A 24,591-nucleotide genomic window follows, 5' to 3' on the forward strand; every position below is an offset into this window, starting at 1 on the left:
AAATGTCAGTTTGATTTTGCCCAACATTATTTTGGTAGAAAATTCAATTATACCATGCCGTCAGAACTGCCGACGACCGGAATACACAAAAAGCGCAAAGACAAGGATAGGCATTCGAGGCCCAAAACTGACGAAGCCTCTTCTAGGCCTGTCGCCGGTTCTCCGGTTTTCAGCGAGACGCCTTTGCAGCCCCTGACGACCACTTCTGTAGAACCACAGGCCGCCTCTGACTCCCACATGGAGATGGCTGGGCCTTCGGACGCACAAGTTATTCAGCCTACCGAAACTAACCCTTCAGAGGGATCCGGAGTAGCCGAGCTGCCCGCAGCTTCAGAGGGTATTTTCAGACCTACTCAGTTAAGCATTAAACCCTCTGCTAAGTCTAAACCAGCTTTAAAATCAAAGAAATAAATACAGCATTCTCCTGCACAGGCCTCCATGCCTAAGAAACAAATGCTCAAAATGGCCGAAGACCTAATCACTCTGATCAGGGGGTCCCATCCCCTCCTGATAAAAGGCCTAGACAGGATGCAGACTATGACTCATCCGACCAGGGGTCCATCTCTTCAGATTCATCCTCAGACCTAGGATATTCTTTACCCCCTTATGAGGATTCTGATGCTGAGAAGTCAGTTCCATCAGCCTCTCCGCCTGAGGACTACTCCTTTTTGGAAACCTTGCATACCATGAGGGAGCATTTCCATTGGGAAGGCCAGGATTACTCAGAATCCAAGAAAAGGCTCAGAGACTTCCTTTTATTACCTCAACACAGACTCCTTGCTATTCCGCCAGTGTTAGATATTGTGGATGATGCGTATACTGAATCCAGCCTAAATCCTGATTCCTTACCTCCAGCCCCAGTTAAACCTGACAGATACTACAGAGTCCCTGACTCACACAAATTTCTGTACAAAAGCCCTGCTGCTGACCCTGAAACTATTTCCCAGGGACCCAAAGGGGTTAATGCCTCATCAGCCAAGAATCCAGTTCCCTCTGACAGAGATTCCAGAGCATTAGACAGATGGGGAAAGAAAGTATATACGTCTGCAACTTTAGCAATGAGAGCCTTAAATTGCCAGTTTCACATGCTAAAATATCAGCAATTTCTACTGTCTCAGTTGAAACAAAATATGCTTCCAGATTCAGATCCTCCTACTTTTAAAGAAATGCAGGATTTATTGCATGCAGATGAACACGTAGGAAAACATACTTTGCAATGTGGTTTTGACTCTTTAGAGGTCTGCTGTAGAGCAGCCGTTACAGACTCTGTCATTAGAAGACATACTTGGTTAAAAGAACATACGTTACCAGATCATGTTATAGCAAAATTATTGGATGCACTTTTGCAGCATAATGTGTTGTTTGGAGTTAAGTCAGAAGAGGTATTAATGAAAATGGAGGATAAGGCAAAATCTGTGCAAACGGTGAAGGATTTCTTACAGGTTCAGCCTCCTAGATTTAGCAGAAATTGGCCAACTAAGAATTGGTCCTTTCCAGTTACAGACAGACCTCAAAGGGGCAGATACAGACATCCAGGATGTAGAGGTCAACCACAAGGTCCTTACAGGCCTCGGCAATGGGTTGTATCAGGCCAGAAAGAAGGGGAAGACAGGCCCCAACCATATAAAAAGCAGCCCCAATGACTTCTCACTACAACTGCCAAAAAACTCTCGCTTGAAAGCCCCCTTGGGGGGAAAACTGGCACTTTTCTATCACAATTGGCATATGATCACCAAAGACAAATGGGTTCTCAACATTGTATCTCAAGGTTACAGGTTCCACTTTCACACACTGCCAAGGTTAAAAGGAATGCCAAATCTGCCACCAAATCAATGGGCAGAGGCTCAAAAACAAATTACAGCACTCATGGATATGAGAGCTATTCAAAAGGTACCACCACAGGAGCAAGGACAAGGATTTTACTCAAAACTCTTTCTGGTTCCCAGGAAGGACAAAGCCTGGAGGCCCATTCTGGATCTTTCTTCTCTAAACACTTACCTGGATGTTCCGAAAATTCACAATGTTGACACTGCAGCAGCTTCTTCCCTTGCTGGGCAAGAAAGCTTGGCTCGTGACATTGGACCTCAAGGAGGCATACCTGCATGTCCTTATCAGACAAAACTGCAGAAGATACCTCAGATTCATAGCTGGCTCAATGCATTATCAATTCTCTGCACTGCCCTTTGGCTTATCTACTGCGCCCAGGGTCTTCACAAAGTGCCTGGCACAAGTAATTGCATTTTGCAGACAGAAAGGAATTCAAATTTATCCGTCCCTGGATGACTGCCTGATTCAAGCAGAGAGCAAGGACATTCTTCTAAAGCATCTGGCATTTGTAAAAAAGTTATTAAGTTTCCTGGGGTACACAGTAAACAAAAAGAAATCAAAACTAGTGCCCTCACAAGACATAATATTCCTGGGTGCCAGCTTGAACACAACGGCCCAGATGGCTTATCTCACGCCAGACAAGCAAGGACAACTGACTCAATACTTTCAATTGATGGCAACAAAGACTCCACTCCCTGTAAGAAAAATTCTGCAGGCCTTTGGTTACATGGCATCTTGCATACTACTAATTCCATATGCCAGACTGCATATGAGGAAACTACAATGGTACTTCAAGAATGTATGGCCTCAACACTGTCAAAGTTTGGAAACAGTTATACCACTAATTCCTTGCCTTCAACAGGAGTTTCAGTGGTGGGCTCAAGCTTGTCACCTCAACTACGGACAGCCTTTTACTCAACCACAGTCAGGCAAACACTTACAACAGATGCATCGGATTACGCCTGGGGAGCACACATGGCAGGCAACTGTATTCAGGGCAAGTGGCCCACAGAACAAAGGCATCTTCACATTAATCAAAAAGAGATGCTAGCTGTACAAAATGCACTTATAGCTTTCAAGGACCTGCTGCATCCAGGACAACTACTACTAAAGACAGACAACACTACAGTTACGTGGTACATAAACAAGCAAGGGGACACTCACTCCTACCCCCTCTGCAGGTAAGCCATGACCTTATGGAACACAGGTCTAAACTGTCAAGTTCATCTGCAAGCACAATTCCTCCCAGGAGAGAAAAACACACTGGCAGGCGATTTAAGCAGAAACATCATGGATCCCCACGAATGGGAATTGAATCCACATATGTTCAGAATGATAACACAGAAATGGTGGAGCCCGGACATAGATCAGTTTGCATCCCCAATGAACTGTGAGCTACAGGAATTCTGCACAAGGAGTTACCATCCACAAGCATGGAAAGTGGATGCTCTCTCATTCAGCTGGAAAAAACTACAAGTATACGCTTTCCCACCACTACCTCTCCTGCCAAAGGTACTCATAAAAGCCAGGCAAGAAGAGCCAAAGATTATCCTGATTGCACCAGACTGGCCACGCCAGCACTGGTACCCAGTCTTAAAGAACTTAGCACAAGGACCACCCTGGATTTTGCCTCAAATCCGACGTCTGCTGACTCAGCACAACAATCAGATCCTACACAGCCAGCTAAAGACCTTAAACCTAGCTGCATGGAAGATTCCTTAGTCAAGCAGGCAATGCCACTCTCCAAAGCTGTTATAGATGTCATTCTGGAGGCCAGAAGGTCTAGTACCAGGAAAGCCTATTCAGATAAATGGAAGAGATTCTGTGCCTGGAACCAAGCACACAGCCTTGACCCTCATGTTCCAAACATTCCTCAGATACTACAATATTTAACTGAGATGCTGGACAAAGGATTCTCCTTCTCATCCATCAAGATCCACGCCTCTGTCATCTCTGCTCATTGCAACATGGATCCACCAGTTTTCTGTAATCCTTTGCTAAGACAGTACCTCAGAGGGGCTAAAAACATAAGACCGCCCTGCAGAGCACCTACTCCAACTTGGGACCTCAACTTTGTTTTGGAAAAATTGACTTTACCTCCTTTTGAGCCAGCTAACACAGCAGAATTAAAATATATCTCTTGGAAAATTGCTCTGCTCCTTGCAATAACATCAGCACGAAGAGTTTCAGAATTACAGGCACTAATGGCAGTGGAACCTTTCCTCATTTTCTACCAGGACAGGGTGTCTTTACGAATTAACCCTACATTTATGCCAAAGGTGGTATCCAGTGTGGCTCTAAATGAAACTATTCATTTGCCAACTTTTTATCCAAAACCACAGAATAAAGGGGAGAGACTACTGCATTCCTTGGACATTCACAGGCAGTTACGCTTCTACTTGGACAAAACCAAAGCTTTCAGGAAATCTGAGCAATTATTGGTAGCATATGCTGCAGGAGCACAGGGAAAAGCCATTTCAAAACAGACTGTTTCAAAATGGATAGGACATTGTATACGTTTCTGCTATACACACCATGGGAAACCTGTACCTAGCAGCATTAGATCTCACTCCACTAGGGCAACAGCCACTTCAACTGCCTACCTCAGAGGAGTACCTACCAAGGATATTTTGGAAGCAGCAGCTTGGAGTTCTGTACATACCTTCACCAAGCATTACCATCTGCCTCTATACTCTAAATTCAGAGCTGGCTTCGCCACTGCAATACTGCAGGGCCTTATAGCCACCCCTAATGCCTTATAGAACCAGCTACCCAAACTCAGCTTTGGGATTCTACCCAAGTGTAATGACTGCAGCAGTGTAACACGATGAACATAGTACAGTTTTGTACCTACCATAAATGTAGATGTTCGAGTGTATACACTGCTGCAGTCCAGGTTACCCTCCCTCCTTCCCCTCTTACTTGCTGGTACGTACCTATGTCTTCTACCCTTTACTACCTATGGGGAGTATTTGCTGGTAGCTGAAAGTTGTTGTTTGCTTTTCTTATGTATGTTTTATTAGTAATTTGAATTGCCTACCTATTTGGGGGCACCTGACATCTGGGGCAAGAAAAACTGAAGAAAATGGCGTCGGACCAAGACTTTGGAACTCAGGCCGACTGGGGAACCGCCTGACGGCAGGATAACCCAAGTGTAATGACTGCAGCAGTGTATACACTCGAACATCTACATTTATGTTAGGTACAAAACTTTACTTTTGTGGCTATTTACAGTGGTTCCCAAACTTTTATGGGCTGAGACCCACTTTCAAAAACAGTAATTTTTGCAACCCACTACTCATGTTGGCACGAGTGCTTGTGAAGCACGCATGATCCACCTTAAAGGAAAAGATACTGCCACCGTGGAGTGTTTTTCCAGGATTTAAAGGCATCATGTAAACTATTCACATACTTTAATTATTAGCAGAGCTGGATCATGGTCAAATGGGGCCGTAGGCAGGGTAACAGATTGGGGCTATCCGAAAGCAGCCCTTCCTGCAGAAGCCCCCTCCCCAGCCATACTAGTGTTCCATTACTTGGTTATTTCTCCCCAATTACCAGGAACACTGTTCAAACCTGTCAGTGTGCATACTGTTTTCTGATTTACTTCTACAATGATTACAGATATCGAAATGCACAAACGCTTATTGCCATTTGTTAAACAAACAGTACAGTTTCACAATGAAAACAGACTTAGCATGAGCAGTGAACTTCTCTGCCATTAAAACTCACATTCATTGAAACAGCATTAAAACCCACATTCAAATAAAATGCATCTGGCTAGTGGAGAATTAAGTTTACCTTTGGGCTATTTTCAAACCATAAAGCTCCTTGCGCACATCTTTAGGGCCATGCATACTTGTATATGTTCTTTGATTCGCTTCCTGATTGTATTGAATTATATTCCTTGTATAACAGCAACACCACTTGTTAGAGCGTGTTTTAAATTTGTAGGTTTGAAAACTTTTCCAGTAAGCAATGAAACGCAAATATTATGACCCAGTAATGACAAAACTGCATTTCAGAATATTTTAACCATAAAAGGCCACTCATACTTCTGTCATTACAATCCACCAGTATCAGTCAATAAGCACAATCTCTGCAGAAGTAAAATTCATCCAAATAATTCCACATTAAAGAGATTTGTAACTAATGAAGAGGCTACTACTGGCAAACAACTTTACATTTCAGTGTTTCATCTACAAATTCAGTGCCTGCTGCCCTTGAAGAATTAATTGCCTACGTTACATTAAAGAAAAATTGGTAAGCTGGTAATATTGCAATAGGGAAGACTAAGAAACCAACAAGTTTATACTTACTAGGCATCTTATACAAAGGATGACACACTTGGGAATGCAGAACCCCAATCCCCCCTTAAAATGTACCAAATAATCGGCAACTTGGGAATTACGTACCTCTCAACCTCTTAAGTGCAAGAAGTCTAGACAAAGCCGACAATAATGTGGATACAATGGCCCAAAAATTAGGGACAGATTTTAAATATTGCTCTTTTTATCCTAGAAATTAGGCTAAATACACACACACACACACATACCTTTTCTATGTTCTGTCTCACAAACACTTGCACACACCTACCTTCTCCCTGCTGTCGCACAGCAACACACGTACACACACCTTCTCTCTCATACAGCATTACACACACATTATGTTTCATATGAACAGAATGGTTAGTTTAAATTACACACACACACACACACACACACACACACACACACACACACACACACACACACTTTCTCTTCCATACAAAAACAAACGGAACCACTAGTTTAAATTACACATACACACACACATGCACTTATTGTCTCTATAAGTGGAACGGCTAGTTTAAATTCTGTACTTGAGGGCAGAATAGAATGGGTTTATATTCGGGCTGGTGTGCATAAGTAGAAGACACCATCACTGCAGTGTTAAGAAGTGTTTTTTTTTTTTTTGACTAGTAGCAGTCGGAGTACTAGAGAAAGTCACGTAATAATAAGTGTACTGGATGCATTTTAATATGAAGCATATAGTGGAGTCATATATTTTCTGCTTGTATAGGCGGATCACAAGAATGATAGAACATAACATATGGTCATGCCATATTGCATAATACACTTTATAGTAATAGAGTCCATTGTTTTACCAAGACATGTTTTAATTCCTGAACTATATAGTACTCAATAGAAGGTTTGAGATAAAAGAACATAGCTAGCCACATGGAACCATTTACAAAGTTACACATTATATTTAAATATGACAGTTACAAGCCACAAGTTATCCCTAATGCCTAATTGGGTAAATAACATCTATATTATTCATAACTTAGTTGCTGGCTGGGTGGTGTTTACCCTAGCAGTGTTGTGATGTTCTTTGGAATGCATAATAATTACTGTATGATAGTTAAAACTGTATATATTTTTAGTTGTTTCAATTCTAGGATGATGTATATATTACTTGTTTATTGGATTAACTCTTCTTTCAGAGGACAGTGGTAAGTGGTTAGGCACTAGGGAATTTCTGAAAGAGTGTTATGTCACCTCCTTTTCCCATGCTATTATTTTCTCAATACACATCAACCACTTACTCACAGTGCTTTGCCAATTACTCCCCTCATAGCGCATGCAGTTAATTCAGCTACAGGACTGTTCAAATTAATAATCACTTAAGATGATTAACATAGCTTCATGGAATATAAATGGCTTACAAGACATTAAAAAGAAAAGGCTAGTTACGCACCTTATATACAAATCGAAGTCAGTTATAACCTTTTTGCAGGAAACTCATATGACTATGGAACAATGGGACATTGGTACAGAAAAAAACAATAAGTGGATTCAGGAAGTAATAGCAGCTGGGGACAGAACCTCATCAAGAGGGACAGCAATAATAGTTAAGCATCTTTTAAAGGGAACATCATTAAACATAATATTGATACAAAAGGTAGATGGTGCTATTTCACGTTTGCATCTAACTTACAAAAAACCTTTATTACTTTGTAATGTCTATGGTCCTTGCAACTATCAGCTTGATTTTTTAATTGAAATATATAACTTATTACTAAAGCACCCAGACCATCTGATTATAATTGGCGGAGATTGGAACATAACAATAAATCCATCCAAGGATAGATCAAATAAAAATAATACTCAATCGCCTCAAGCCACAAATGTCTATCAGAACTAATTGAAGATTTCAACCTAATTGATCCCTTTGAACTTAACACAGACAGTCTAAGTAGCAGATACACATATTTCTCCCCATACCACAAGACCTGGTCTAGAACTGACATATTTCTAATTTCTCAAAGCTTTGCTGTTTATGAAATACAGTATAACACAGAACCTAGATCAATATCAGATCACTTAAAAATAAAATTAACAATAACACAAAATAAAACTGGATTTACTACCCACAATACCTCAAACTGGACTGTAAACTCAAACCTGTTGAAAATTAAAGAAGTATAACATGAGATTATAAACTCTCTTATTCAATTAAATGAAAACCTTGCAAACAATGATACTGCTCTGGATATTCAATGGGTAGCCTTTAAAGCCACAGGTAGGAGTACCCTCATCCAAAAAGCATCATTTTACAAAAAGCAAAATAGGGAAAATATAAGCAACACAGAATGTAAGCCAAGACAAATCGAACTAGAACTACAAAGAAATCACACTTCTACTCTTGAGAAAAAAAATGGCAAGTCGACAAAAACAATTACATGAGATAATAACGCACCAATATATATTTACAGAACTAGGAGTGCTATACAAATATGCGGAGTAGGCTCAGACCCCTTCCAAAATGCTAGCGAGACTTATCAATGTAAGGAACTCCACATGTAAAATACAAGAAATAAAATGTAACGACAAAATTTGTAACTCAGATAATGAAATAATAGGGGCTTTTGAAGAAATAATCCAAACCATCTACAGTCCACATGATCAAATGACAACCTTTTCCAAATCTTTGTGGATAACTTAGAATTCTCTCAGTTCAATGACTCTCAATCTAATAATCACAAAAGTACATTATCAGAAGAGGAATTACATAAGGCTATTGAGAAGTTAAAACCTGGGAAAGCTCCTGGCCCTGATAGGTACATGGCAGAATTCTATAAACATTTTAAGCAACAATTAACACCAGTACTCTTAAAATTATACAACTATATAATAAAAGCTGGGGTATCAGACCTTTATTTGAACAATTCCAAAACCAAATATAGACTTCACAAATCCGAACAACTACAGACCCATAGCTCTGATAAATATAGATTTAAAGATATTTTCAACAATTTTAGCGCACAGGATACAGAAAGTAGCTGCAGTTATTCAGTTATTGCACCTGAACAGCTAGGCTTTATGAGACAGACAAGCTTGGTGTACAGCACACAAACCACTGATGTCTTATCCTACGTATGCACCAAGGACAAATCCCCTAAATATGCTTTATCAGTGGATGCAACAAAAGCCTTTGACAAAGTCAATCAAAAATTCCTCCTATTTGTACTTTTTCAATTTGGATTCCCAAACGTATACATAAAAATGTTCAAAACATTATATAGTAAAGCAACTACAACTCTTTATATTAATAAGAAAACATCTAACCCCATACACATCATTAATGGCACCAGACAGGGATGCCCACTATCACCAAACCTGTTTAATTTCTCTTTAGAAGCATTATTACTACTAATCACTCAGAGAACATACCATCACCTAATTTCAGTATCTAAAACCCAAATAAAATACACAGCTTTTGCACACAATCACAATATCTACTTTCAGTATCCCAATACTGATTTAAATAAAATCTTATTGTCCATAGATAAGTTTTCCTTAGTATCAAATTAGGAAATTAATCCCAAGAAGTCAGTTATATATCCAATTTAACCCCCTGGAACATAAGGAATTTTACTTTCCGGAGACTAATGTTAAAGTGCAATATATTCTAAAATATTTAGGTATAATCTTTAGCCATACACAATTGGATTTGTTCAATAACAACATAGTTAAAACTTGGTCCAGTATAGTTGGTAACATTAGCAAATGTGAAAAGCTTAAACTATCTACCTTTTGAAAAGCTTCAATTGTCAAAATGAACATACTGCCTAAGATTTTATACCATTTGAATGCCACTTTCATGAAAATTCCAGCTACCTTCTTCAACAAGTTTCTCAAGTGTTTTAGTTTTTTTTAGAATAATCAGTGACTAGAAGTTTTAACATTTTGATTCCCGTCTTATTGAATAACTGAAGAACGGTGAAAACACTCCAGAGGTATTGAGACACAAAAAAAGTTTTAATTGAGCTCTAAGGACAAATCTAAAACAATAAAGTGAAGCGCTTTTCGTCCGGTAAAATCACCGGACTTCTTCAGACAAAATACAAACTACAGGCACCAAGTTTAAACTGCAGTACAACTCCTCCCCACAAACAGTTTGAGCAGTCAGACCCACTGTTCAATTTGAGTGACGCCTCCAGGTGCATATGCAGTTACCGCCTACTGCTCCTCTAGGCGACAAATATTACTTGTTCAAATTGCATTAATAATTCCAAAATCATGCTACATACAAGGTATCTGAATATTTTATCTTGAAGTATACATGATGGCAAACACAATTGTATTGATATCTGACCACTGTCAATGAGTATTTGCTAGAATTTTAAAGTGATAATTTAATTTTTAAAGGCTGAGGCAACACCCACTAGGAGTTAAAGGTACACACTCAAAAGAGTTGTACTGGAGGGAATGAGTTAAAAACCATTACAAGTTAAAATGAGACTACAATGACCACCCTCATACTAGTTAATTTACAAAAAGATAGTTAATTTACAAAAAGATGTACATAAACACAAAAACATTCTCAAATCCATTTTTTTAAAAAGGGTTACAAGTTGAACAAAACAGTAAAATTGACTTGAAAAACCATCAGTGTTGCTAAAAAACTTAGTATAAAACCTAAGTAACATTACTCAACACAGGTTACTCTATCTAATAAGACTCTTCAATTTCAGTATACAGAAAATAGATATGACTTCATTCATGCTTGTTTTTTTTACCAGAATCCAAGTGCAGTTGCCAAAGTACTTCACATTTCTCCAAAAGTAAACTAAAAGCACCACCTCTTATGTCTGTCCTGATCTGATCAATGACCTTGAAAAATAAAAGAATGCCCCAGGTTACAACTAACATGCCTTGCCAGTGCATTTTCATTCCTAACCTTAATAATACTATAAACAAGTTCATAAACCCTTTCTTTTAACTTTCTGTCAGTTTCACCGACATAAAAGGATGGACATAACTGACATTGGGCAAGATAAATCACAGACCTGGAGTTACAATTAAATTTCCCGTTTATCTTAAAGGTTTTACCCCGAGCAGAAAAGGTACACCCAGAGGCCATGTGTCTACAGAAGTTACAAGACTCACATTTGTACATACTAGGTGTATGCGTACTAATTTGTTTAGGTAGTTCCACCAAGGATTTCAAATTCGTACCTCTCAAATATAACCAATTGATTGGCACCTAGTTTATCAACAAACTCTTCCCCTGTTGAGAAAATCCTCCAGTTTTTGACAAAAATATTCCTTATTTCATAAGCATCACAAGCAAATTGAATAACAAAATTAGAGGCATAATTTTTTGAACCAGTAAAGTCACCCACACCCCCATCCAATAAGGAAAAATCATTGCTAAAACACTGTCAGGTTCATCTAGCACTTCTGGTAAACCCAAAATGGGTTTGTACACCCCTTTTTTCCTTTACCGCTAAAATGATTTTCCTACCAAATTCGTAGGGGATCCCTCTATTCAAGAACATATGTTTCAAAACCTCACATTCCTCCTTAAAGAGGGTTTCCATAGTGGTCATCCTTGCTGCACGAACTAGTTGCCCCTTCACCACAGATTTCTTCTGGTGAAGGGGGTGAGAACTAATAAAGTGCAGCATGGTGTTGGAGTATATCTCCTTACGATAAATGCCAGCTGTATAACAACCCAATAGGTTTTTCCTTGGATCCCTTCGGTATAGTCCCTACAGCCACCATGTACCAAGGGTTAAACATGCTCTCTGAGGTTGTATGTGTACCTTTAGAGGGCAGAGCCACTTTTGTTGGTCCTGGCAGAAGGGGCAGGCAAAGTGTCCCTGCTTAGCCAGAAAACTGTGCCCATACCCAGGGAGATTGCTCCTGACAATTCTGAGTCTGTTTCTTCAGAAATTACTGTCAAAAAGAAACAAAGAACTAAATATATGTCTTCTCCTGTTTCAGTTACTGTGGACTGAAGTAATCTATTGGGCTTAGCTCAGGGTTTAGTGGAGGTTCTTGATCTTGCTTTCTAAGTGTTTTCCTGGAAAGAGCAAAAGGGATTCCTCCTTCCCTAAAGAGATTCAAGATATTGAACGTCTTGGGGAATATGAAGGGTCAGATGTTGGGTTTCTTGACAGATATCTAATTCAGATTCTGAGAGTGTGATATCTTATGGTCCCCGTGAAGCATTATATTTGTCAGAGACTATTTCCAGGATTGCTCATTTTTTCAGTGGTAAAAAACAGTGATGCTTCTCCGTTCCTCAGAAAATAGTATGATTTGTTACAACTGGAGTTTCCAGAACCATCACACCTATTCCTCCAGTTCTTTCCACTTTGGATGGAATTTTTGTGATACAGTTTTCTTCACAGTTGACTACTGTCCCCTAAAAAGCAGATAGATTATGTAAAGTTCCTCAGTCTTTTAAGTTTTTATATACTAATGCCAGGGCTGTCTCAGCATCTTCTATTACTAATCCCACTCCTCCTGGAAAGGATGGGAAGGCTTTTGATAAGTTTGGGGGAAAAAGTGTATGCCTCTGCAGCCCTTGTTTTTGGATTCTTAATTGTCAGGCTGATATGCTGCAGTTTTTCCTGGCCAGTTGTGAAGCTATGAACAATGTTGTGGTATCAGTTTCTTCCTGTGAGGAGAAATCTGCTTTGTGTAATTTGGTTTCTTCTGTTTCCAAAGTCACTACTCATTATTTGAAGCATGCCTGTGACTCTGTAAATGCCACTTCTAGGGCTGCTGCCACTGAAACTGTTTTGAGATTTGAGGAGGTTTGCCTGGCTGCATTCACAGAACCTCCCATTGGATGTCAAGAATGAAATATTGAATTTTCCTTTAGATTAGAGTAGTAGTTTTTGGACCTTCTGCCTCAGAGTTCATCAGAAAGTGTAATTATGAGAAAGGAAAGCTGATTCAAGGAATTTCTTCAGTTTTTCAGCCTTCCTTCTCCAAATTTGACAAGGGATTCTTCGCTCCCTCATCGAACTTCAGTAAAAATCAAAATAAATAGAAACAGTAAAATGCTGGAAAGCAAATGTTTAAAAAGCAGTGGTAGGGACGTTCCAAAAGGAAGTTAACAACCTCCCTAGAAGAAGGGGACAGTCCTTTAAGTCACAATGACTATGTGAGGGACTTTGATTCTTTCTCCTACCCTGACTATATTTATTTTATTTATTTTATTTATCATTTGTTGACCGGGAAAGTCCGACTAGGTTCCACAGAGCCTGTTTTCAGTGGAAGCCCGGGGAGAAATGCTCCAGATGCATGTCTTTGGAATGCTATACATTAATTCTCCCACCCTGGTTGTCCATTAATTCTCCCAGAAAATCTGGATCTCCATTTCTCTGTCTGTGGCAGTAGATTGTTTCAGACAGCTGGGTTCTCAATGTGATATATCAAGGTTGCAGACAGTAGTGGGAGGCTCTCCCCACTTCTCAGAGGATTCCTCATCATCCACCAGACCAAACTCTTCTCTTCCCTCCTGTCATATGCACATGCTGCCTTGGTAGGTGGTAAAAGCTGTCCCTGCACTTCTGCTAAGAAAGTATTTTATTCAGAGATGTTTCTGGTACTGGTATGATTGCATCTTTACTAATCTAGGTCTTGGCTGCTTTCTCGTTGCTAGATTTAGAGCGTACATATGTTGCACACACATTTAACAAATCCTGCTGTGGAACACCAGTCTAGTTTCTTATGTCTACTTTCATAAAATTAACGCATTGTATTCCCTTTAATTTCGACTGGTATGGCAGAAAATCTCAGATTTTCTCCATATACTGTCTTTTAACTCTGTTATCACTTTTCTTGGGAAGTGTCATGCTCAGTCAGTCTCCTTCATTTCAGCTTCTTTTTTTTTTTGCAGTTTTATCAGTTTACCTAAATAGCTAGTTAAAAATTAATTTTTTCAGCCTTTTGTTATTTGAGTTGGTATATTCCTTAAGTGATTAATTTATTATAAACATCTAAGTGCATTTTATTTATTTTTCCTCCAAAGGTATAGGGAGCCACCTCCTCTACTAGTGTTAAAACTTGAACTTCTTTTTACTGAGCAGCTTTCTTCCCAGCCAGAGTTTTCTTCTCCCCCTTTCTGGCTGATTTTCTCTCAGATTCTCTAAATTTCTTATTTGCCAGCATCCAGACAGTGCAATTATTAAACAGTGACCCATATTTTACCCCAACTGACAGTATCACTGGCCCCTTTTTCACATTTTCAGTTTTCACACTGAGAAGGGTCATTTCAACTTGTTCATAGGTATACAGCTCATCTTGAAAATCCTTCGATAGTGTGTTGTATTGATCCGATAATGTATTGCATATGCGGAACATGTAATTTAGTTGATGTACTTTAAAATGAATGCAGTGGTAGTGAACTAGGGTTGCCGAGATCAAATTTAGTCCATTTTTTTTTTCATTCTGTTTAGGCCGAGTTTGATTTCATTGTGTTTTAGTCTATTCTGATTATTTTTTTTTGCTTTAGTATATAAAGTTGTCAGATTTGTTTTAACTTGTGTTTACCACTGTTTATTTTCAACAAGGTATTGCAAGTGTTTTACAGGGAGAAAGTTTTTTTTTTTTCTGGGGAGTGCCACTATTCCCCAATGATTCTATACTTATCAGATATAGTTTTTTCTTTTTTGCTTTTGGATTGCTAGCAATTTCCAAGGTACCTGTTACCAATCCTTTTTAAAAAAAATTAAACATTTTGGTTTTGTTTACCAGTGTCTTGCAAGGATCGTTTATAAAATTCCACTCAATTTTGAGTCCTGTGATTCTTTAAAGTTAAGCAGTTCATTAGTAAATGGTTTCAGAATTTTTTTTTTTTTTTTTTTTTTACAAATTTCTTATCTGAAAAAGTTTAGATGGCTTTACTTTTGGTAGGACTGTTGACTGCTTTTTATATGATTGCTAAATGTTTACATAAATTTTATGGTATGGGCTAATTCTGTGTGAGAAGTTTATTAAGTATTGACTTTCTATAAGATGAAAAATGTGTCCTTACTCATCTTGAAAGTCTTCAGTCTTAGCATTTTGACTAGCCATGTCCTTCCATGAGGCATTATTTTTACAATGAGCACTACATGTACTTGATATGGTTCTGAGCAGTATGTTGAACCTCTGTGTGGTAATATTACTTTGAAACAGTCCGTGAACATCCCATATGTATTTTGTTTAATTTTCTTGCAGGTTCTCCAGTTAGTTCACAACCTGTGATAATGGCAGTTCCACCACAGCCGTCCAGTTTAATAACTAAACCAGTAGCCTATATGCCAGCCTCTATCATGACTTCTCAGCACACAGGAAGTCATCCTGTTCATGTCGTCCAGCAAGCACCAGCAGTCACTATGGTCAGGGTAGTGACTACAACTGATAACTCATCTAATGGGTACTTAATTGCCAGTCCAAGTCAAGGAGCTCCTGAGCCATTCATGACAAGAGGAGATGGGCTAGATGAGCAGAAAGGTATGTGAAAATTGATTTTTGCTAACCATTTAATGGTGATATTTTAGAAAATGTAAATCTGTTTTGTGTTTGTGTTAGAAATGCAAGAGTTTTTTGCTCAAATTAGAACTGATTAAAGGGGGATCTTCTGGATGCCTGTCAGCACCACCCCTTTAGCAGTTCAGAACTTCATCCATGTGCACCCAGACAGCCATCTTTATAATAATTATTACTTTTAAATATTTTTAAACTGTTGGAGTAACTATCATTTTTGAATTTGGTTGTGTACACATGGTCAAATTTCTCCTTCAGCAAAGTGAAACATTGCATTGTATTGACATGCCTACATAGTGTTCAGCTGTAATTTTGTTTTATCTTCAGCAGTTGTTGCTTTTCAGTAGGAATTGGTGAATGTTATCCATTAGATATGATTAGTCAGTGCTGTGTAATGGATTTGGCTGTGGGGTGAAATTACTGTAGTGCTGGGAAAGGGGTGTGTTACATAACAGTTACTACCCTGTAGCTACATCATAGAGTAATAAGGAAAGATTTAACAAATCCACTGCTCGAAGGAGAGCAGGCTTAGTAGTATAGCCTCCTCATGGGAAATAGTCTTTGAACAACAAATTTCTGATCCTGTCCACTTGGAGACTACCATTCACTGTGCTGTTATATCTGTAGTCAAGAACTCAGGTGTGGACATTTCTCACCATAACTTGTTAACTGAATTGATTCCAGCAAAAATTAGTTTGCTTAATGGGTCATCTTGCCCTCTTTCTTAATGAGAGACCTTCTCTGGTTTTGACACCAGTGATCTATTTCTAGTAGCAAATTGATACCAAGGGAAAAGGGATGTAGGATAGAGTGTGTAGGGGGATTGAGTGGTTGTCAATGGCATTGCTCTTTGTAGGGGAGGAGAGATAGAATCATGTTGTTTCATACTTGACTGTTGCAACCAATGGAAGCTGTAACTTAGCAAAAAAAAAATTAAGGGGTAGATGTGTGGGCCATGAGGGTGGGGACAACAGAAACAAATATTAGAAAAAGTAGCTTTTTTGAATATTCCAAAATTTTATTTTTAATTTTATTCAATCTTGGATCATTTTGTGATGCTAAGATGTTCATCGTGTTACACTGCTGCAGTCATTACACTAGGGTTATCCTGCCGTCAGGTGGTTCCCCAGTTGGCCTGAGTTCCAAAGTCTTGGTCCGGCGCCAGTTGTTGTCGCCTTCTCCCTGACGTCAGTGCGGCAGGGGTATTTAGGATGCAGCCGACGCTATTTTCTTCATTCTTTCTTGCCGCGCGGTGCCCGAAGCAAAAGCAGTTCGCAAGTGCCGGTCGGCCGTCTCCTGAGATTTTCATTCCGAATCCAGAACCGAAGTATTCTACAAAGCTAAGTACCCCGTTGGGGAAACTTTTTCTTGCCTCAGACCGATGTCAGTAAAAGTTAATAACTGTATTTCTTGTGGGAAGCAAATACCTCATAAGGATTTCCATTCTTATTGTATCCCATGCCTAGGCCCAGACCACGATGTCACTGGTTGTCGGTTTTGTGCTAGGTTTAACAAACGCACTATTAAACGTCGGTTTGATTTTGCCGGACATTATTTTGGTAGAAAATTCAATTATACCATGCCGTCAGAACTACCGACAACTGGAATACATAAAAAGGGCAAAGACAAGGATAGGCATCCGAGGCCAAAAACTGACGACGAAGCCTCTTCTAGGCCAGGCGCCGGTTCTCCGATTTTCAGCGAGGCGCCTTCACAGCCCCTGACGACTGCTTCTGTAGAACCGCAGGCCGCCTCTGACTCCCACGTGTAGATGGCTGGGCCTTCGGACTCACAAGTTATTCAGCCTACCGAAACTAACCCTTCAGAGGGATCCGGAGTAGCTGAGCTACCCACAGCTTCAAAGGGTGTTTCCAGACCTACTCGGTTAAGCATTAAACCCTCTACTAAGTCTAAGCCAGCTTTAAAATCAAAGAAACAAATACAGCATTCTCCAGCACAGTCCTCCATGCCTAAGAAACAAATGCTCAAGATGGCCGAAGACCTAATCACTCTGATCAGGGGGTCCCATCTCCCTCCTGATAAAAGGCCTAGACAGGATGCAGACTATGACTCATCCGACCAGGTGTCCATCTCTTCAGATTCATCCTCAGACCTAGGATATTTCTTACCCCCTTATGAGGATTCTGATGCTGAGGAGTCGATTCCATCAGCCTCTCCGCCTGAAGATTACTGCTTTGGGGAAACCTTGCATACCATGAGGAAGCATTTCCATTGGGAAGACCAGGATTACTCAGAATCCAAGAAAAGACTCAGAAACTTCCTTTTATTACCTCAACACAGACCCCTTGCTATTCCACCAGTGTTAGATATTGTGGATGATGTGTATACTGAATCCAGCCTAAATCCTGATTCCTTACCTCCAGCCCCAGTTAAACCTGACCGATACTACAGAGTCCCTGACTCTCACAAATTTCTGTACAAAAGCCCTGTTGCTGACCCTGAAACTATTTCCCAGGGACCCAAAGGGATTAAGACCTCATCAGCCAAGAATCCAGTTCCCTCTGACAGAGATTCCAGAGCATTAGACAGATGGGGAAAGAAAGTATATATGTCTGCAACTTTAGCAATGAGAGCCTTAAATTGCCAGTTTCACATGCTAAAATATCAGAAATTTCTACTGTCTCAGTTGAAACAAAAAATGCTTCCAGATTCAGATCCTCCTACTTTTAAAGAAATGCAGGATTTATTGCATGCAGCTGAACAGGTGGGAAAACATACTTTGCAATGTGGTTTTGACTCTTTAGAGGCCTCCTGTAGAGCAGCCGTTGCAGGCTCTATCATTAGAAGACATGCTTAGTTAAAAGAACATACATTACCAGACCATGTTAAAGCAAAATTATTGGATGCACCTTTGCAGCAGGATGTGTTATTTGGAGTTAAGGCAGAAGAGTTATTAAAGAAAATGGAGGATAAGGCAAAATCTATGCAAACGGTGAAAGATTTCTTATAGGTTCAGCCTCCTAGATTTAGCAGAAATTGGCCAACTAAGAATTGGTCCTTTCCAGTTAAAGACAGACCTCAAAGGGCAGATACAGACGTCCAAGAGGTAGAGGTCAACCACAAGGTCCTTACAGGCCTCGACAGTGGGTTGCATCAGGCCAGAAAGAAGGGGAAGACTGGCCCCAACCATATAAAAAGCAGCCCCAATGACTTCCCGCTACAGCTACCAAACAACTCTCTCTTGGCAGCCCCCTTGGGAGGAAAACTGGCAATTTTTTATCACAATTGGCATATGATCACCAAAGACAAATGAGTTCTCAACATTGTATCTCAAGGTTACAGGTTCCACTTTCACACTCTGCCAAGGTTAAAAGGAATGCCAAATCTGCCACCAAATCAATGGGCAGAGGCTCAAAAACAAATTACAGCACTCATGGATATGAGAGCTATTCAAAAGGTACCACCACAGGAGCAAGGACAAGGATTTTACTCAAGACTCTTTCTAGTTCCCAGGAAGGACAAAGCCTGGAGGCCCATTCTGGATCTTTCTTCTCTAAACACTTACCTGGATGTTCCGAAATTCAGAATGTTGACACTACAGCAGCTTCTTCCCTTGCTGGGCAAGAAAGCTTGGCTCGTGACATTGGACCTCAAGGAGGCATACCTGCATGTCCCTATCAGACAAAATTGCAGAAGATACCTCAGATTCATTGCTGGTTCAATGCATTATCAATTCTCTGCACTGCCTTTTGGCTTATCTACTGTGCCCAGGGTCTTCACAAAGTGCCTGGCACCAGTAATTGCATTTTGCAGACAGAAAGGAATTTAAATTTATCCGTACCTGGACGACTGCCTGATTCAGGCAGAGCGCAAGGACATTCTTCTAAAACATCTGGTGTTTGTAAAAACGTTATTAAGTTGCCTGGGGTACACAGTAAACTAAAAGAAATCAAAACTAGTGCCCTCACAAGAGATAGTATTCCTAGGTGCCAGCTTGAACACAACGGCCCAGATGGCTTATCTCACGCCAGACAAGTAAGGACAACTGACTCAATACTTTCAATTGATGGCAACAAAGACTCAACTCCTTGCAAGAAAAATTCTGCAGGCATTGGGTTACATGGCATCTTGCATACTCCTAATTCCATATGCCAGACTGCATATGTGGAAACTACAATGGTACCTAAAGAATGTATGGTCTCAACACTGTCAAAGTTTGGAAACAGTTATACCACTAATTCCTTGCCTTCAACAGGAGTTTCACTGGTGGGCTCAAGCTTGTCACCTCAACAAGGGACAGCCTTTTACTCAACCCACAGCCAGGCAAACACTGACAACAGATGCATCTGATTACGCCTGGGGAGCACACATGGCAGGCAACTGTATTCAGGGCAAGTGGCCTGCAGAACATCAAAAAGAGAGGCTAGCTATACAAAATGCACTTATAGCTTTCAAGGACCTGCTGCATCCAGGACAACTACTACTAAAGACAGACAACACTACATTTATGTGGTACATAAACAAGCAAGGGGGCACTCACTCCTACCCCCTCTGCAGGCAAGCCATGACCTTGTGGAACACTGCTCTAAACTATCAAGTTCTTCTGCAAGCACAATTCCTGCCAGGAGAGAAAAACACACTGGCAGGCGACTTAAGCAGAAACATCATGGATCCCCACGAATGGGAATTGAATCCACAGATATTCAGAATGATAAAACAGAAATGGTGGAGCCCGGACATAGATCTGTTTGCATCCCCAATGAACTGCCAGCTACAGAAATTCTGCACAAGGAGTTACCATCCACAAGCATGGAAAGTGGATGCCCTCTCATTCAGCTGGAAAAACCTACAAGTATACGCTTTCCCACCACTCTCTCTCCTGCCAAAGGTACTCATAAAAGCCAGGCAAGAAGAGCCAAAGATGATCCTGATTGCACCAGACTGGCCACGCCAGCACTGGTACCCAATGTTAAAGAACTTAGCACAAGGACAACCTTGGATTTTGCCTCAAATCCCACATCTGCTGACTCAGCACAACAATCAGATACTACACAGCCAGCTAAAGACCTTAAACCTAGCTGCATGGAAGATTCCTTAGTCAAGCAGGCAATGCCACTCTCCAAAGCTGTTATGGATGTCATTCTGGAGGTCAGAAGGCCTAGTACCAGGAAAGCCTATTCAGATAAATGGAAGAGATTCTGTGCCTGGAACCAAGCACACAGCCTTGACCCTCATGTTCCAAACATTCCTCAGATACTACAATATTTAACTGAGATGCTGGACAAAGGACTCTCCTTCTCATCCATCAAGATCCACGCCTCTGCCATCTCTGCCCATTACAACACGGATCCACCAATTTTCTCTAATCCTTTGCTAAGACAGTACCTCAGAGGGGCTAAAAACATAAGACCGCCCCGTAGAGCACCTACTCCAACTTGGGACCTCAACTTTGTTTTGGAAAAATTGACTTTACCTCCTTTTGAGCCAGCTAACACAGCAGAATTAAAATATATCTCTTGGAAAACTGCTCTACCCCTGGCAATAACATCAGCACGAAGAGTTTCAGAATTACAGGCACTAATGGCAGTGGAACCTTTCCTCATTTTCCAGCAGGACAGGGTGTCTTTAAGAACTAAACCTACGCTTATGCCAAAGGTGGTATCCAGTGTGGCTCTAAACCAAACTATTCATTTGCCAACTTTTTATCCAAAACCACAGAATAAAGGGGAGAGGCTACTGCATTCCTTGGACATTCACAGGCAGTTACGCTTCTACTTGGACAAAACCAAAGCTTTCAGGAAATCTGAGCAATTATTGGTAGCATATGCTGCAGGAGCACAGGGAAAAGTCATTTCAAAAGAGACTATTTCAAAGTGGATAGGACATTCTATACGATTCTGCTATACACACCATGGGAAACCTGTACCTAGCAGCATTAGATCTCACTCCACTAGGGCAACAGCCACTTCAACTGCCTACCTCAGAGGAGTACCTACCAAGGATATTTTGGAAACAACAACTTGGAGTTCTGTGCATACCTTCACCAAGCATTACCATTTGCCTCTATACTCTAAATCCAGAGCTGGCTTCGCCACTGCAGTACTGCAGGGCCTTATAGCCACCCCTAATGCCTTATAGAACCAGCCACCCTACCTCAGCTTTGGGATTCTACCCAAGTGTAATGACTGCAGCAGTGTAACACAATGAACATAGTACAGTTTTGTACCTACCGTAAATGTAGATGTTCGAGTGTATACACTGCTGCAGTCCAGGTTACCCTCCCTCCTTCCCCTCTTACTTGCTGGTACGTACCTATGTCTTCTACCCTTTACTACCTATGGGGTGTATTTGCTGGTAGCTGAAAGTTGTTTGCTTTTATTATGTATGTTTTATTAGCAATTTGAATTGCCTACCTATTTGGGGGCACCTGACATCTGGGGCAAGAAAAACTGAAGAAAATGGTGTTGGCTGCATCTTATATACCCCTGCCACACTGACGTCAGGGAGGAGGTGACAACAACCGACGCCGGACCAAGACTTTGGAACTCAGGCCGACTGGGGTACCGCCTGACGGCAGGATAACCCTAGTGTAATGACTGCAGCAGTGTATACACTCGAACATCTACATTTATGGTAGGTACAAAACTGTACTTTTTAAATGTTTGTTAGGCAGTTTTCCCTTCCGTGCTGTTGAACTAAAATTGTTATTTCAGCTAGAGTATGGATTTGTTTAAATCTAGTACCTCTGGCCTTCAATTTATTTTCACTACAGTTATTCTACCAGTAATGTGTTTTTATCGAGTATGTATAATAAAGCATATCTTAAGTAATACTTTAATTATTTTGTTGTATTGATGCAAAGATCCACAGCACACAACTGCTAGTCTTCAGTCAGTATCCTTAGTAGCATTACTTTGGTTGACCTCTTAATAGCAGGTGCTGCATTCTCTTGCCATTATGGGCAGTGACACAAATGCTGAGTTTCAAGGTAACTTGATTTTCACACATTTTACATTCAGTGCACTGTAGGTATATTTATTTCATTATTACAGTAATTGTACTAAAATTGTTTATATAAAGGTATCCTACAAAGTAAAAGGAAATCCTACCTAGAAAGGAAGTATCTTGCTGCTTGTTAGCATGGTTTCTGGTTGGTTTTCCTGTTTCATTGACTCATTCTAAAATTAATTCCATTTAATTGATTTTTCAACATTGAGAAGCATTAACTAGAAAAACTGTAATGGTACTTTTTTTTACAAGGGGCAGGCCCCTAATGGCTGCACTACAGTGGGGGGAAAAACACTGGAGTACAATGCCAGCTTACAACAGTGTAACTGCATGTTGTTATGACAAATGCCAAGTAAAAGATACCATGCAAAAGGCATTCATACAAGAATGCCTGAATGAACTGTAGGTATGTCCTTCTTACTTCCCATATAGTAATAAGCCAGTCCATGTTGTATTAGAGTGAGATAAGCACTTGAAATTGCTCTATCAGAAAAAAAATATCTAGCAGTCTAGTGCAGAGGATTAAGGCTGTACATTGCTGACAAACTTTGTCCAAGTCACTTAACCAGACCGTTGTCTTGGGTGATCCATGAAAAGAGTTGATTGAGTCTAGTGGACATTCCCTGGGTAATAAATGAGTAATTAAAAAAAAATTGTCATTTAATTACAGATGTTCTTGGCAACAGAATTTACAATCTTAATATGTAGCTTTACATTATACATAAATTTACAGTGATAGATACTGTACTGACAGGACACTGGGTATGTTTGTTGGCAGTGGTAAGAGTTGTTTACTTCCTTTTCTTTCCTTTTTTGTAATGATTAGTTGTGAGCTCTGTATATGATAGCAGCCGGTTGTAGTAAATTATTTTAATGATTGTCAGCGAGGCTTGTCAGGCAGGGGATTGCATGGTTTAAGAACAGGTAAAATGCATTGCTGTGTACATCTTTCTCTTCGTGATTAAAATTCAGCAGGGAGAACAGGAGTGGTAAGTGGAGAACAAGACTGTATTTTTAGTCTCGTCAGGGAAGGGTATGAACGTGTTGCATCACCGTGGCCTTTGTTTTCTCTTCACAGTTAGAATTCAGTGACTGTTTCTGCCACTTCACACTGAGCTAGTCGGAGGAAGGGCTCTGAGCTAACTAATCTGTGATATATAACATTAAGTATCCTGTTTTTTTGCTTATTTCTGAGTTATTTATAGCACTTTTATTTTACTCGCTGTGTGTGAGGTATTCAGTAGAATTTTCTACAATTTTTAAGCATCTGTTTGGGTTTGTTTATACTTTGTGGCTTTGCAGTTGCCCTCCCCTACTGTAAATTTGATCTGGGACACTCCTCCCAGTCTAGTGTCATTACCTAGTTCTACCTATTCCAGGGAGAACAGTTGAGAAGGCCACCCCAGTTAGCTTCTGCTTCTCCTTTCCCCTTTCCACTTTACAAAAAAAAAAAAAACCTTTCCTATAAGTTGTCTAGTCCAGATACAGATTTGCTGTATCCAGGGCTGATAGTAAGCTTCTGAGCCCCCAAGCCTTTCTGTGTTGGAGGGAAGCCTTCTAACTTAATTTTGTTTCTTTGAACTATCCAGTTTTCTAGTTTCAGTACTCAAATCTGTTTCTTTGAGCTCAGCACTTGTTCAGAACTCATTGTAAGCACTAAATAAGCTACAAATTACTACAGCACCCAACGTTCCTCACTTGACTAGAGAAAAACAATTTTTAGTACTTAATAAATAAGCACCTATCCAGGCATGTCTAAGAGTCAGCTCCCAGTGTTTTCTCCTGTCTACCTTTTGAATCTGGGCATCTTGGGGCAAAGCAGCAATTGCCTCATGTACACAGACAACCCAACACTACAACATGTGAGAGATGCACTTAAATAACCAAACTGGAAGCAAAGCTCTCTTCACCCAAGACTGGACAAGACAGTCAAGAGGAGAAGGTAAACACTTGCACCACACCACACTCATCACATAGTCCC

General features: G+C 40.2%; 1 protein-coding gene across 3 annotated transcripts in view; it reads left to right on the forward strand.

Moving 5' to 3' along the window:
* FOXK1 (forkhead box K1) overlaps nucleotides 1–24,591 on the forward strand; it is a 1,462,137-nt gene that overhangs the window by 1,013,318 nt on the left and 424,228 nt on the right. For all 3 annotated transcript variants that reach the window (XM_044089495.1, XM_044089496.1, XM_044089494.1), the window contains exon 7: nucleotides 15,333–15,608. In XM_044089495.1, coding sequence (XP_043945430.1) covers nucleotides 15,333–15,608 — 276 coding nt within the window. The remainder of the gene's footprint in view (nucleotides 1–15,332; nucleotides 15,609–24,591) is intronic.

Source organism: Protopterus annectens, chromosome 12.part0 (genome assembly GCF_019279795.1).
Source record: "Protopterus annectens isolate FY-2018-M chromosome 12.part0, PAN1.0, whole genome shotgun sequence".
NCBI classification, from domain to species: Eukaryota; Metazoa; Chordata; order Ceratodontiformes; family Protopteridae; genus Protopterus; species Protopterus annectens.